Source organism: Thalia democratica, chromosome 4 (genome assembly GCF_965202585.1).
Source record: "Thalia democratica chromosome 4, ktThaDemo2.hap1.1, whole genome shotgun sequence".
In the NCBI taxonomy this organism is placed as follows: domain Eukaryota; kingdom Metazoa; phylum Chordata; class Thaliacea; order Salpida; family Salpidae; genus Thalia; species Thalia democratica.
In genome coordinates this window covers 7,416,643-7,433,524 of record NC_139168.1, presented here as the reverse complement: position 1 = coordinate 7,433,524, position 16,882 = coordinate 7,416,643, and the positions used below count along the sequence as shown (strand labels likewise).

The 16,882-nt window shown below is 26.9% G+C and overlaps 1 protein-coding gene across 1 annotated transcript; it reads right to left on the bottom strand.

Moving 5' to 3' along the window:
* Positions 1-2,325: 2,325 nt before the first annotated feature.
* Positions 2,326-4,400, bottom strand: LOC145832972 (dual specificity protein kinase CLK1-like). Its single transcript, XM_082940176.1, has 3 exons — positions 4,393-4,400; positions 3,073-3,405; positions 2,326-2,854 (listed from the first exon to the last, which is right to left on the bottom strand). The coding sequence occupies exons 1-3, from the start codon at positions 4,398-4,400 to the stop codon at positions 2,326-2,328; spliced, it is 870 nt and encodes a 289-aa protein (XP_082796302.1).
* Positions 4,401-16,882: the final 12,482 nt, after the last annotated feature.

Below are 16,882 nucleotides of genomic sequence, written 5' to 3'. Positions count from 1 at the left end.
ATTAATTTATAAAAGTAACACAGTAAAAAGAAGAGCTCAGAGAAAAGTCTGTAACTAGTTTATAAAGATTATTCAGAGAAACTAGAAAAGAGCTGATTAATGTAGTACAACTGTACAGACAATAACACAATTATAGCAATTAGAAAAACGACTTGTAACACACTTGCAATGGTTGAGCACCTTTGCGTTCTTTCGCCTTTTGCATCATCATGAAGTTTATCAAAATAGTCAAAGCGCTTGACAATGTTACCAAAACAGTTTTGACTATCAGCTGCACTCTGATCAAGCAAATCAAAGCGACTTTCATACGTTTTGTGGTTACTGTCTACTTGCTGCTCGAGTCCTTCCAATAGCCTGTGATCTGACTGCTGGTTTCTTATGACCCTGCTTAAAGTGAAGTTTACACGATTGAAATCGAGCATAAGCAAGTTGTAATTACTGGTGTTAGGTTCTTTTTGAAGGTAACTTCCGAAAAATCTCGATACAGGTGGATCATAACTGCGTGTAGGACCAAAAACGTTTGAAGTACTATTTTTTCTAGAAGCAGTTAAATCAGTATTAGTCAAGTACTTTGTAGGAGCGATATTTGTCGTAGAAGGTGCTTGGTTGGTCTTATAAGGTCTCATACCATTAAATTTTGGAGAAAATAGCTGAGCAGAACTACTTAAAGAATGTCTTTTGGAGTGTCAGAAGAAACTGTAAAATGTGGGTAATTTTCAACACCACTCGATATCCTCATTCCGCTATTGGCTGGTTGGGGTAATCCGCCGTTCATGTTATTTGTTAAATTTTGTATACGATATTGTTCGTAAGCCCTTTGTTGATCAGAAGGGATCATATTATTACCATATCCAGCATTTCGAGTAGTATATCGGACATCAATAATATTCGATGATCACTTCGTTCATAAGAGCGTATTATACTGCTTGTTTGTTCATTCAGTGTAGGAAAGTTGGCACTGTTTTGCTGGATTACAGAATTTTGATTAGCCATAGAACTGCTAGATACTGGAACATACTGGTAACTGGATTGAAAACCTTTCTCACTGTTTTTCTTCGGCTCTGAATGCATGACAGGTGTTTTTAACTTAATTGATTACAAAAGCTGTAGAAAAAACAATCGTCATAAAATGTTTTAAAAAAAATATTTTTTATAGATATTATAATTGTCTATTATACTTTCTATCTACTCATCAACATAGTTTATATTCTATTAATCATTTTCATAATTAGACTTAGTTAGTGCCATATGTCCCCAGCAATTTAGAGTGTAGTGTTTAAGATATAAATGTTATTCTTGAAACATTTTGTTTGTTTGTAGAACGTATACAAAAATTGTACAAAGTAAAACAAAAGCTCTAATTAATTTTTTTAGCTATAAAAACACCAATTGCCAATTTATTTTATTCTTCACTAACTTGTTTTTTTTAAACTTTGTTTGTATAACTTTGTTTCGATAAACGACCGCTCGTCTGAAACCAAGGAGTAAAAGAAATATAGACCGTTAAAAATATGTTAATATGTTTATGTATATACTTTATATTATATAAAGTATATGTTTCTATTTTTAACTAACCAGTGTACTACTGAATTTTACATTTTTTAAACGTTAGCTTTAATACTATATCTCTTTTTTAAATTTATATCAGATAATTGTCTGTTTTTATTTCTAGTTCGAAGTTATGAAAAACATTTACATTTTAGCGTCTAAGAAAAACAAGTTTGCAACTTATGGTCTACAAGTAATTTTAGAAGCTGCCATAAATGCATATTTAAAAACAAAAAGACCTTCAAAAAAGTTATGATGCGACATACTTTAAAATACTAATATTTAAAATAATTTTTGTCTTACTTCATTAAACTCCGGAAAACGTTTTTAAAAAAATTTATTTATAATTTAATTCCACTGTTTTGTAGCTTTGTTTTGTTTTGAGGTCCTATATAAAATTATTAATCAATTTTTAAGAAGTTAAAAATATACGTTTAATATCTAAAGAACACGTTTTATAAATGTAGGCTACACATTTTTACAAATCGAGCAAATTTAATTACAAATTTTGTCTATAAGGGTTAAACTACTGAAAACAAAAATATAAAAGCAGGATAAAAAAATAAACTTTCTAAAGTTTGTTTTCAAGTCGTACAAAACCACTTTTTTTTATTTTATAAATAACACAAGGTTTTCCATCTCAGTAACGAAAACAAAAAGCTACTGAGTTAAAGTGAAAATAAGTGCAACAAAGTAAAAAAAAGAGTAGTCCAGAAAACAAACACAAAAAGTTAAGTTTCCTTTGTTGATATTTAGTTAACATAGAAAAAATACCATTTAATTTTCTTCTTCTTCAACTAAGTCTTTCAGGTTTGCTCTTGATACTGGATTTCGGTCAATCATCCTATTTATTAGTTTCCACAATAACTTAACTCTATTTTGGTTATTAGTGTAAGAACGCATCTTCTTTGATTCGTAAAGCAAGGTTTTGCCCTTTATGGGTCCCAACTCTTGCTCATTCAAAACATCAACAATTTCACCGTCTTCAGAGAGTTTTCTGTTTATCATTTCAACTTCATCGCCAGTAAAATTCTTTATCATAAAATGGATCATCCGGAGCAGTTCCTGAACCGTCGATGCATCGAAGAGAACTTCTCCTATGAAGAGTTCGTATAAAGTGCAGCCGATCGACCAAACGTCACATGGATACCCAATTTTATGGCCCATTATGACGTCAGGAGCGCGGTACTGAAGTTTTGTTATGACGTCATAGTTGAAATCTCTTTCCCAACGTACAGAACCAAGGTCGCAGAGTTTGATATCGGGCATAAAGTAAGAAAACATTTTAGTCTGGTCGTAGTAGAACCTGTTTAGTAAAAGTTTTTTTTAATGTTATACTTTAGATACTATTTTAAGATTTATTATTATATATATAAATTTTTAGTATAATAAATTGTTAAAAAAACAAAAAAAAGTCATTTAACTCGGCTATAAGTTGTTTTAAACAAACATCATAAAGATCAGTAAAAAATGCACCTAATTAGTAAAAATTATAATTAAGTAAAGTCCTTATGTCCTATTAACCTGTTTAATAAAATATTTTTTTGCTTGATATCGCAATGCAACATTCCGTTTTTGTGAAGAAAATTCACCGCTTCAATCAGCTGTTTCGCCATTATTCTAACCTCTTGCGCTTTAAACGGCTGCTTATTAATCTCCATTGCCTTGCTCAGATTGGGGCCGTAAACCGGGTACACCAGGCAAGCCAAAGTGTGATTAGTAAAACCATTAAGTACCTCGACCAAGTGGTTACACTTCCCATCAGCGTCGTGCAGACTGTCGAAAGCTTCCCGCTCATTATTTCCATACTCGTGTTCGACGGCTTTAATAGGTGAAAACCAAGCACTCCAAAATGGGCTATTTCATAAAAATCAATCCTATCCTTTATTTTTCAACCAACATTCTTCAAATACTCATAAAAAAACCATTAATAATATTATAAGAAACCTTCAGTTGTTAAAATTAGTTCAAAAACCGTTTTAGAGCAAATAAATGAAAATATATAGAAAATGTAACAAGTAAAACAAAAAGAAAAAAGCACTTGTGGTTTAACAAACTTATGTTTGAAACTAAAGTTTGTTACTATAAGTGCATTAATTTTAACTGTGAAGTATGAAGTAGAAGTGTCAAAATAGTTTATATAAAACATTTTATAGTTTTAATGACTACACTTGGTATGGTTTTTAGATAAAAGCTACTTTAGTTTGTGTGAGTATATTGATATAATTTGTTCTTTAACAGTTTTTTTAATCTAATATATCCATTAGTTTTTTGTTATGTGTTAAACATAGTTTGTAAAGTTAAGCTAAGCCTCAACGTCTTTATTAAGGTGTTTAATACTAATGAACTCATAAAAATAAGAGTGAAGCACTCTTTAAAAATAAATAAACGAATCAATAAATTTGTATAGTAAGTTACACCAACTAAACTATCAATCTCAAATTTATGGTTATAATATTAAATTAAAGTTTGGTTTGAAACATTTAAATTTACATATAAAGATTTTTTAAGTAGTTAATTAATAATTACAAATATAACAAAGATTTAAAGCTGAAATTAAAAACATAGCAGAGGTATTGGCTATGAACATAGTTCGAGTACTAACACCTGCTAATTGTTTCTAACTCATATCATGCAAGTTTGAAAGATACTCAAAGCTACAAAATAGTCTAAATTCAAAGCTTTGAAGTTTTTTAGCTCTATTATGCTTATTTTTTATCTTTTTTATAAAGTGTTTGGTGTTTTTTTAAGCAGAATTTGGTGCTCGACATGATGGTAAAGTTTATTTTTGAGAAAAACAAGGTTTAAAAAAAAGTTAAATAAAATTTCAAAAGTAAAACTTACTTGTTCATTTTCATTGAATTTTGTTGCTCAAAAGTTTGCATAAATTTCCATATTTACAGTTATGTCTAGTTTTCAGATAAAAAAGATTTTAGCTTGTTTTTATCACTTAGGTAGACTTGCTGTTCTTATTATAAAAATATTTGACTAAAGTGCTTATGCAGTTGAATGTTTATACTAATGGAAGTTAACAAAAATAAACCTATAAAAAAATATTTTCAATCAACATTTGTTTTTGATTGTTGTGCTAAAATAATCAACTTAATTGAGTTTTGTTTGTTGAATAAATAAAGTAAAAAGGTTTATATTGTTTTAATAAATTTTTTCGTTCGTATACTCTTGTGTTATACATTTATTATTGTGAACAAGTTGTATAGTTTTACATTTAATGTTTGTTTTATTTTTGTACGTTTAATTATTTATACAAAACTTTTAAATTTAAACAGAAGTTTAAAACTGAAGTTAAAAATGTAGCACAGATGTTTGTTATCAACATAGTTCATATATTAGTATCTGCTATTAGTTTTAACTTTTAACTCATATGTTATTGAAAAATGTATTTTTTAAATATTCTCTAAAACAAGCAAAAAATGTATTTATAAGTTTTAAAAGTTCTATTTTGCTCATTTTTCATCCTTTTTATAAACTGTTTGGTGTTTTTTGAAGCAGGATTTGGTGCTCGACATGGTGGTAAAATTTATTTAAAAGTAAAACAAGGTTTTAAAAAAACATAGACAAAAGTTTAAAAACAGGTTAACGTTTTTTTACTTTGCTTAACAGCATTGTTAGTGTTTTGATACGTCCCATTATAGTTTGTAAAGTTAAGCTAAACATTGGTGTTTGTATAAGTGTGTATTCTCATACTTATTGCAACTAAATGTTCTCTTTAATTCTAGAGTTAAGCATTAATTTATAAATAAGTACTACACTAATCAATAAGTTTTATCAACTAGATTTCAGTAGCTTTCAATGTAAATGTTAGCTGTTAGCTTAAAGTGTTAGATTATTGGTCATTTTTATCACTATGTTTTAAATGAAAAACATAAAAAAGTTTTAGTATAAAAAAAAGTTAAATCTTTACTTTAGTGAAACTTGACAAATAATACTGAAATAATTATGATAAAGTGAAACACCTTTTACAAGTTTGACAAAACTTAAAATTTAAATTCAAAGCTTTGAAGTTTTTAAGTTCTATTTTGCTTATTTTTCATCCTTTTTATAAAGTGTTTGGTGTTTTTTGAAGCAGAATTCGGCGCTCGACATGATGGTAAATTTTTTTTTTGAAAAAACCAAGGTTTAAAAAAAGTATAGCTAAAAGTTTAAAATTAGCTTAAAATTATCAAAGCGAGAGAAGAGAGAACTCGTGAATGTCACCAAGTGAATTTTTTGCACAAGATTTATTTGTTACGTAATTATACAAAAATTCTGTTTGCAGAAATTTTTTAAGAAATTGCAATTCATTTTAGGAAAGTTTTCATAGGAGTGGTAGGTCATCAAATTTTTACTTAAACTTTCTTTACATAAGTATTTTTAGAGTTTTCCTTTTATAAGTTTTTATAAGTAATAAAAGGTACTTAAAGTACAAGCACATACAATTCAAAACCAATCACTTAGTATGAATCACTTAGTATGAAAAAAATCAAAGTTGTCTTTAAAAGTTGAAACATGAACTGTTTATGGTTGAAAAAAAAGAACACAAAACAAATCTACATCATCTGCATGTTGCCAAAGTGATTTAAATCAACAGACTTCTACTTTATAGTGATGATCTTGTGTTTAATTATCTTTTTGTTTACAACTTCACAGAAAAGTCTTTAACTGTATGTTGAAAAACTGTCTTAAATCAGCAGACTTCTACTTTGTTGTGATAACCTTGTGTTTTACTTTCTTTTTGTTGACAACTTCACAGAAAAGTCTTTACCTGTATGTTGAAAAATTGTCTTAATTCAACAGACTTCTACTTTATTGTGATAATCATGTTCAATTCTGTTTGCAAAAATTTTTATGAAATTGCATTCATTAGTAAAATGTTGTGTTACTGGTAGCAGCTCTTGTCATTTTTTACTTTACTTTCATAAATCATTTTAGAGTTTACCTTTTTGTAAGTAATAAAAGGTACTAAAAGCAGACACATAAAATCAATTACTTGGTTTGAAAAAAATATTAGCATTGTCTTTAACAGTTGAAACTTAAACTGTTTATGCTAGAAAAGAAATGTAAATAATGTCTGTATGTTTTGAAAGTATCTTGAATCAACAGTATTCTACTCTGATCATATGATTAATTATCTAATATTTTATGATTCCAGAGAAAAGTCTTTTCTTTATGTTGAAAAAGTATCTCAAACCAACAGTCTCCTACTCTTACCATATGATTAATTATCTTTTTTTTTCATGGTTTCAGAGAAAATTCTTTACCTTTATGGTGAAAAAGTGTCTCAAATCAGCAGTCTGCTACATGAGTTATCATGTGTTTCTATTTAATCATAGTTGCACTGAAAAGTTTTTTTTTAAGCACAAACAAATTGGACATTTCTATTTCTACAGCAGTCATCTATATCAACCCTTGTAGCCACTAACCTTCTTGTGGCAATTTGAATATCAGGTCTGTTCTTGGTTTACTGCTCTTACTGAGGTAAGTGCTTTATATGTTATACAAAATAGTTAATGTTGAGATAATAAATGTCATATAAGATTATTTTTCAGGGCTGCCAAAATTTATTTTTTTAGTAGTGCTTTCTCAATTTTAAATACTTGAAAATTAATTGTTTCATTAAATATTGTCATTTTTTTGTAAATATAGAATATCATTAGTGTAAATTAGTGCTCAAACTCAATTGATATCAAGTAAAGTACATTAACAGCTTTTGCTGCTTAGTTTCTAATTTTATTCAAAATAAGCTGAAATTTGGTTAAAAGAGTACAGTTTTCGAATTGAAAGTGGCAGCCCTGGTATTCATAAATGCTAGTCATAAAATTATGAATTAATTACAATGAAAATTTTAGATTATAAAATATCCTATAGAGTTTCTAAAGTGTGCAAAATTAACTAAAAGCTGTTACTATTAAACTTCATTAGCTTTTCTATATGTCAAAACTTATGTGTTATGAATCTCTGTAATAAGATTACAATGTAAAATGTTCAATTACAATTTTAGAGCTAAAAATCAAGCTGTTCTTTTGTTTGTTGTAACTCTGAATGCTACAAGCTTTAAAATTAAGCAGTTAATGTAAAGTAAATGTTTTATTATTATGTTTTTATCCACTAAGCAATTAAAACTATAGTGTAAAATGTTTGTGTATAAGTGATATACTTTATTACATGTGAACATGTAGGAACACAAGCAACATTAAGGCAGCTTGATCAACTGACTTATGTTGAGTGTTTTTGTATGTTCATATTACTAGTTTAGATAAGAGTCTGGTTTGTTTCAGTCATTTTTAGTGTTTATAGTTAACAGTAAAATTCAAAGTTTAAGTGTAATATTACTTTGATTACCATTTAGTGGTTATTATAGTTGATGGAGTTATGATAAGTTAAATGTAACTAGCTGACAAAAACCAGACCTTTATCTGACTATGTATGATCTTTATAAAAAGGCTATGTTGTACTGATGTGTTAAACTTAATTTTTGGAGTATTAATAGTACTCAAAAATAGTCTTTGTTTGGAATTTTAATAGTGATATTATAAAATAAGTATTTGTTTAATCTTCAGCTTGATACTATGTGTAGCATTAAATCAAATATTATTTTGTTGGTTTCATTATACCAATGCTGTTTGATGATGTAGAACAAAAACTTATGATATACTATTAGACAGTGTCACCATAGAAATTCTTATCAAAGAGTATTTGAACATTTAGTAATAGTTAGTCTTTGAAAAAATATACAAGCATGTCTATGTCTCTGAACTGTTCAAAACATAACAAGAAATGATTAACCACTGTTTTTCCTGTTAAATATTTTAGAATTATGTAGCATAGTGTAATAATTGATAATGCTAATATAACTAAATTAGATAAGAGTCTGGTTGTTTGTTACTTGTAGTGTTTATGAAGTGTATTTAAAAGCTAGCAAATCTTTGATAACCATTTAATGTTTTATAGAGTTATTATAAGCAACTGTGACTAGCTGACAAAAGCCAGACTCTTATCTGACTAGATCAAGTATGATTTGCAGTGGCTTTATAGAATGACATGTGAAAATGGCTTTTTTTTTTTGAATATATGTTGTAAATCAGCCTAATAACAACAGTAAGCATTTATTTTATTAAAAGTTTTTGATTGATATTGTGTTAACATAACATCAAATCAAAATGTTTAAGTTAGCAGTACTCAAATTTAAGTTATAAGTTTTGGATACTGTTATTAGACTGTGTCACAACAAACAAAAAAGAAAAGACTATTTAACATGTCTCACACGAATTTTATGGTTATAGGTATTTATTATTACAATGATAACACCTTCGAAAAATTAATAATATTCCAAATTAAGATTAATCCTACTATTACCACCTAAAAAGACATTCATTTTTTAGTTAACAACTATATGGTAGTAAGTTAGGGTTATGTTTAAGGAGTACGCTATAAGGTAGTCACTTAATTTTTAAGTCAAGCCGCACAAATTTTTTTCAAAATGGGGATTTCCCCAAATCAAAACTTTTTTGGAAAATTTTTGGGTAGATTATTTAAAAAATCATTTTTTAGTCATTTCGCCGGCTCTGCCGGCGAAAAATTTTTCACTTTTTCTCCCAACCATTTTTACTTAAAAACCTAATTACGCTTTGAGCCCAGTTAGTAAGCCTGACAGCCAAACCAGATAAAAGTGTGGTACTGAGCTCTAAGAAGTAGTTCGGTTTTGAGTTAAAGTGGTAGCGGACAGCTTTCGTTATTTGTGCATAAGTCCCTCCCGCTGCGAGCTGCTCCTATCGGAGCAGCTCTTGCTCCCGGGACTTTTGCACAAATAACGAAAGCCGTCCTTTAGGCCGCGTCCTTATGCTGGTCGGCACCTAATTAGTTTTTTGTTTGATGTACGAGTAGTTACGCACAATTTTTTGGTATGTTATTTTTCTTTTAAACTCAATATTAACATATATAAATTACAAGTAAAGTTTTATGTTTTATAGTATGTATCTTTGGTGTCGTACTACAAACGCTACAGATTTGTAGTAGACAGCCTGGTATTATTCTATAATAAACACTTCAACTTACTTTGTAATTTTATTTATCAGGATCATTTTATTGTCGTCATTTAACTAATTACATTGTTACACAGTATTAAATACCTAGTATGTCTAGTAAATAAATTACATCTTAGTTTGTTTGTGTATAAAGGTCAATTGAAAGTTAGTTATGGCAAGTTTGTAATACATCAAAGCTAATCATTTGTTTAGTTGTTATGGCATTTATAATTATCTACTAAAACTTATATGTTAAGTAACATTCTGTAGTAGGTACATTGAATTAATTTATATTACATTTAACATTTGGTATATGTCTATTTCAAGTTTGACCACTGTTTTGATTATATTTATTATTACTTTGTTGATCAGCAGGTCTGATAACATCTTTTGTTGGTTACTTGATAAACTATACAAAGTAAGTGAGTACATTAACTTCTCGTTTTAATTAGTATCGTTGTCACTCCACAACAACTTAAATTTTGGAAAATCTACGCTAAAGTTTTCCATTTACACAAGTAAGTATTTACGTCTTAACTTGTATAAAACAGTTTAGGCATTTTTTAAATTAGACTCTAATAAATCAGACTGTTTTTGTCCACGATTTTTCAAGTAATTATGTAATATTTTTCATTTTTACCTTTTTACTATTATTACGTCATCACTTTGTAGTCTTATACAGTTTAAACTTAGTTTAGCATAAATTTCACTTACACTTTAGTTATATGGTATGTTTTATAAATTATTTAATTGCTCTATATTTTTAAGTTGAATAAAGCAACTTATATAGTAATGAATAACACTAACTATATGTCCATGTATTGGATAATGTGCATCTTAATTAAACTAACAGATACAAATATATATGGCAATTAGCTCTTAAATATTTTACTGCTGTATCTAAATGAATCTAATTTTTATATGACTTACATGATCGTTTCTAGTTTTATATCACAAACAACATATGTATTTAGCTATAAATTTAAAACATTAAACTGTTTCTTTTAAGTAATAATTACAGTTCAAATAAAATTCCATTTAGAGCCTTTATGAGTTTAAAGGTCTCTATTAGATTTAACCATTATATATAACTTTATTTACCACCGTATGTGTTAAAATAAATAAACAATGGTAGGTACCAGCTCTGTACTTTTGATAAAATAAATCAAATACCGTTACACCGACTAAGTACCATTATAATTTTAAGTTTTTATTTTTAGTTATATTTTAATAACAATTATTTAGTGCCATCTAAGCCAAGGTTTCGGTCTACAGGGTTTTTTATGTGTATCATATACAATGCTTTCTAATGTCTTATATCTAAGCATAAATTTGCTGTTAGTTAGTTTGAAAGACATTAATATCCTTACTTACCTATGTTTTGAAGTACATCTACTAAGTTTAAGTTTTTTAAAGTATCTTTTTTTTCTCGGTTAACCTTAACACTTTTCATTATTTAAAAAAATCAAATCATTTCGTCTATGTAAAATGAAGGGTAAACTTGGTCTTTTAACTGTAGAAACGCCTGGGATTAATGTAGTTCAGCCTTACATTCTTTATTATACTTCTGCTTAATTAGACATTACAATCAATAATCTTAAATTTATCAGCATTATAAGCAACCACGTGAATTTATTTGACATAAAAGTCCAGGCAGGTAAATTAGAATTCCTGGCATTGATGATTTAAAAATTTAGATATTCTACCACATTTTATTCATACCCATATAATTTTCATTACTGGCTGGTTCAACAAAATATCAAAACGACAACGTAAATGCTTGTGATGTTTCTAAAACTTTGCTTTGTGATATAAATGCTGTTATAATGTTGATTTTAATTTTGAAATATATCTCCTTTGCTTTAGTTCTGATTTTCGATAATATATAAACTGTTAGGTTATATTTGCATCTGTTTTGCCATAATAGCTAATTAAAGCTGGATAAGTTTGTTTAATTTATAAAGTTTTAATACTTTAAATGTACAAAAAAAAGTTTTTGCACGCTGTTTTCTTATTATCAAAGCATTTAATCAGTTTTGTTCTTTTAAATTAGATTTAAGCAACAAAAATCAAAACTGCCTTTAATAAGTACACTTGCTCTGCTTATGCAGCTTTTGAATGGAAAACTTTCAAGTATTAAAATTCACGTAAACGTTATGTGTAAAAAAAAACAGTCTTATCTTTGTAAATATGTTTCAAATAAAAAAATAATAGCAATTTACAGAAAGGTAAACTAATAAGTACTAAATGAACTTATATAAATCTAAAGTTTTTAAACTTTATATACCAGCATTGAAGTCAACAAGCAAGTGGTCGTGTGGTTCAGCGATCGCCGACCCGATGCGTGAGCAGAAGGTCGCGAGATCGAGTCCGGTGGTAATCAGTTTTGTTGATAAAATTTTATCAATATTTTAGGTTTAATTAGTCAGCATCTTAAATTATTCTTTAACTTTACTATGTACAAAAGTATTCCGTTTTCAAAACAATAATTCCGTAACAGAAGGTATTTACAAATATCAACGAATAGAATAAACTTAGTTCAAAAAACATAAACTGAATAGAATAGTTCTAATTTCATTAAAAACAAACACAAAGAACTAAAATATGTTTAGAAAAGTTGTTAAAAAAGTTATGCTTTGGTGTTAATTTTTCTGTGTTGACTTAAATGATTTGAAGAAACTTTCACCTTACCTCTAACCGATTTTCTAATTTCCACGCCAATGCAAAATGGGATCAAAAAAAAGCGACCTTGGAGTTTTAAGCTGATTTATTTTAAATGTGGCTACACACAAACCGATTGTGAACATTTTGAAACGACTCAAATGAAGTTTTGTTGAGGAATTTTTGATTTTATGTTATTTTTATGACTTTTTGTAAGTTTTCCAGTTTTTTTTCGGAAAATGAGCAATGATACCAAAAAGCTTTCTTTGAATATGTTAAGAAAAAAAATTACTGACCAACGGTAAGGGTTGCGATTAGATTAATAGTAAAACTAACTGACTGTGCAATAGTGTGTTAACAAGTGAACTGTCTTTGAAAGGTATAAAAATCATCAAAAATTGTTTAATGTTGTATTTATACACTACTTTTTGATACAGCTTCAAATTAACTCCATTGTGCTTATTCCAATAAAATATTTTGGGTTCGAGTTTCATTGATAGTTGCCAAAACATCGATTATGAAAATAATTTTGTTATCTATACTGGAAAATGTAATAGCATGCAAGTGGAATCCTGGCGGAGAGGTCACCACCGTTGCCTTCCAATCCAGAGACCCGAGTTCGAGTCCGCACTGCAAAACTTTTTAACTAACAAAATTTCGTTGACTTTTTTAATCTTATTTTTTTAGTTTAACTATTTTCAATAACTAAGAATTTTTACTTTAATTAGCATCTATGTTACAGCTCATAAAAGGTAGGTTACTTTTCTTCATTTCTATTTTTTTTGTGAATTATTTTCTTGTTTTATAGTTAGTATATATAATGCTGATACTATTTATCTTTTAAACTAATAACATTAAATAATATAACAAAGTTAATTTTATAAATATTTATTAAAAACGAATAACTGAATTAACAGCTAAGGCGGTAAAAATTAACAATAAATCACAAGAGTATAAAAAAAAATAAAAATATAAAATATAAAAAAAAACGAGTAGTATGTCTATGACTAATAAGAAAACGAATAAAAATTTATTGTGTTAGTAAAAAGTAAAAAAAATATAAAAAATTATACTGTATTACTTGAATTAGAGATATTTGCATAAAAGTAGTTATGTATTTAACATATAAAAATTAAGCTATTGTCTTTACAGAAGTAATAAACGACAACAGTTTTGCATTTTATGATGTGTTTCAACTTTAAGTTATTATGAACTTATACATTAAACTTAAATTATAGTTCACAATATCTGTAAGATCCGTAATAACTATAAAAGTAATATAAAAGTAAATAAAATAAAAGTATTACAAAAAAATTCCTATTCATTTTCACTAAAACTTTAATCTAACAAAACTTTTCGTAGTTTAAACTAAGTAATATTAATTGTTAATGTAATCAACTAGGTTTTTTGCAAACAATAATAACTAATGATGTCCAAAATAATCGTGTGAAGAAGTTTAAAATTTATTAGTTTTTAATAGCGATGATTACTATTCATAGAATAAGTGATGCATAAAATATTTACATAACTTCATAATATATTGTTAAATAAAGTTTCAATTAACAAAAAAAAGAATATAAAACAAGTTATGTTATAACTTGATATAAACAAAGTCTACAATTTAATAACCTTTAATTAGGGTTTAAACGAATTATTTTAATTTAAAAAGAATAATTTAAACCAATTTTTTTATTTGTTTATATGAAAATCCCCAGCTAAACACAAGTGATAAAGTAAGTACAACATTGTAGGCACATTAAGCAATAGTATTAAAAAACCGATTATACAAACAACTTTAATTTATAAATTCGCTGTATTCAGTATTTTCACCAAAAAAAAATATACAGGCATGTTTTTCCATACATTCTATTATCATTTAATTAATTCAATTCATTTTTGTACTAAAATATTTATTTTTAATTTTTTTAATCAAGATTAAATCAAAAAATAAGCTAAAAAAAATTATCACAGACTAACAGTATTTTTTTTTCTAATACAAAAATTTTTCAAAGTTATATTAACTTTGACTAACAATAAATTATATATACTACCTTGAAGTCGGCAAACTTCAACTCAAAGAAGCGTTTATGGTTAGACTGGTTTTTATTAATTAAAAAAACAGCTAACGCAGTAGGAGCAAGATAAAAACTGTTTTCTGTTTACAAAAATTTCAACTTATTATCTTTTTGCCTGTGTGTAAATTGCTTCCGTTTTTGAGTTTTAATTCATTACACACTTTACGTAATTTTTAACTTTGAAATAAAATTGTTTAAACATGTTGTTGTAGAGGTTATTAAATTGTAATTAATCGTTGTACGTAAAAGATTTCTAATTATAAACTGGTTCCATTGCTGCTTTACGAAACAGAACTAAGTTTTAAAGGCATAAGTTCGGTTTAAATTTAAAAAAAATTACAAACTAGTTTAAATGTTAAGAATATTTTCTGGTTTAGTTTAAATTTAGCTAAAACTTTAGTTTCTTTATCAACGGTGGTTTTAATAATTTAATGAAAAATTTAGTTTTATTTTCTAATATTTATGAGCATCTTTAAAGTTTTTAAGTTAAGTTTAGAAAAGTAATAACAGAATTACATTAATGGTATTAATGGTCTCTTAAATAAAAAATATACTGCTAAGTTGTAATTTTAATCAATGATTAAGTTATTTTGAATTGTATTATGTAATCAGTAGTAAGACAGTTAAAAGCTGTAGATATCACCAGTAGACATATATACTAGCATAAATCAAAAATAAAAAACTCAATTTAAATAAAGGTGTTTATTATTACCATACTGAAAATACTGACAACTTAATTATTATAGTTTTTAAGATAAAATTTACGTATAATTTTTTTTAACTGTAAGTGTAATAAAAATTATTAAATATATAAATAAATGAAGCTTGGATATAAAGTAAATAAAAGTTTTTTTTTCCAAATTTAGTATTAACGTAACATATACAAAACAAATCTAAGTAACACAGCTTTATAATTTTTTCTGAAAGACATTTGTTAAATAAGTAGTCAATATTCAAATATTAATTCAGATATTTTTAATTTGTTCTACAGTACTATTTTGTATTAAATCTCAATAAGTAGTTTTGTTTTTCTTGATAACCACGCCATACTTTTTAAAACTGTTTTAAGGTTGTAAATTATTCAAAGATATTACTGTATACTTTTTAATGTCTGGTTTTTTTAAGCGGTACATTGAGTATATACTGTGGTGATGAGAAGATAAAAAACATAATAAAGAACTATAACAATTGTAAGAACATTTTTTTTAATTATTTTATAACGATGATTATTTCTACAGCTTTTGTACTTGGTTGAAAAACAAACACCTGTCATGCATTCAGAGCCGAAGAAAAACAGTGAGAAAGTATTTCAATCCAGTTACCAGTATGTTCCAGTATCTAATAGTTCTACGACTAATCAAAATCCTGAAACCCATAGTGCCAACTATTCGACACTGACCAAGTTTCCCGGATCAACCTACAGTATAACACCTTCTGATGAACAAAGGGCTTCGAACGGTCCTTTTTCAATGTTTATTAATTAGACTTAGTTAGTGCCATATGTCCCCAGCAATTTAGAGTGTAGTGTTTAAGATATAAATGTTATTCTTGAAACATTTTGTTTGTTTGTAGAACGTATACAAAAATTGTACAAAGTAAAACAAAAGCTCTAATTAGTTTTTTTAGCTATAAAAACACCAATTGCCAATTTATTTTATTCTTCACTAACTTGTTTTTTTTTAACTTTGTTTGTATAACTTTGTTTTGATAAACGACCGCTCGTCTGAAACCAAGGAGTATAAGAAATATAGACCGTTAAAAATATGTTAATATGTTTATATATATACTTTATATTATATATAGCATATGTTTCTATTTTTAACTCACCAGTGTACTACTGAATTTTACTTTTTTTAAACGTTAGCTCTAATACTATATCTCTTTTTTAAATTTATATCAGATAATTGTCTGTTTTTATTTCTTGTTCGAAGTTATGAAAAACATTTACATTTTAGCGTCTAGGAAAAACAAGTTTGCAACTTATGGTCTACAAGTAATTTTAGAAGTTGCCATAAATGCACATTTAAAAACAAAAAGACCTTCAAAAAAGTTATGATGCGACATACTTTAAAATACTAATATTTAAAATAATTTTTGTCTTACTTCATTAAACTCCGGAAAACGGTTTAAACAAAATTTATTTATAATTTAATTCCACTGTTTTGTAGCTTTGTTTTGTTTTGAGGTCCTATATAAAATTATTTATCAATTTTTAAGAAGTTAAAAATTTACGTTTAATATCTAAAGAACACGATTTATAAATGTAGGCTACACATTTTTACAAATCGAGCAAATTTAATTACCAAATTTTGTCTATAAGGGTTAAACTACTGAAAACAAAAATATAAAAGCAGGATAAAAACATAAACTTTCTAAAGTTTGTTTTCAAGTCGTACAAAACCACTTTTTTTATTTTATAAATAACACAAGGTTTTCCATCTCAGTAACGAAAACAAAAAGCTACTGAGTTAAAGTCAAAATAAGTGCAACAAAGTAAAAAAAAAAGTAGTCCATAAAACAAACACAAAAAGTTAAGTTTCTTTTGTTGATATTACGGTCACACAGAAAAAATACCAT

Coding starts and splice junctions, on each gene's coding strand:
- LOC145832972 (XM_082940176.1), bottom strand. Junction 2,855..3,072: donor AAAAATATTTTATTAAACAG/GTTAATAGGACA, acceptor TTTACTAAACAG/GTTCTACTACGACCAGACTA.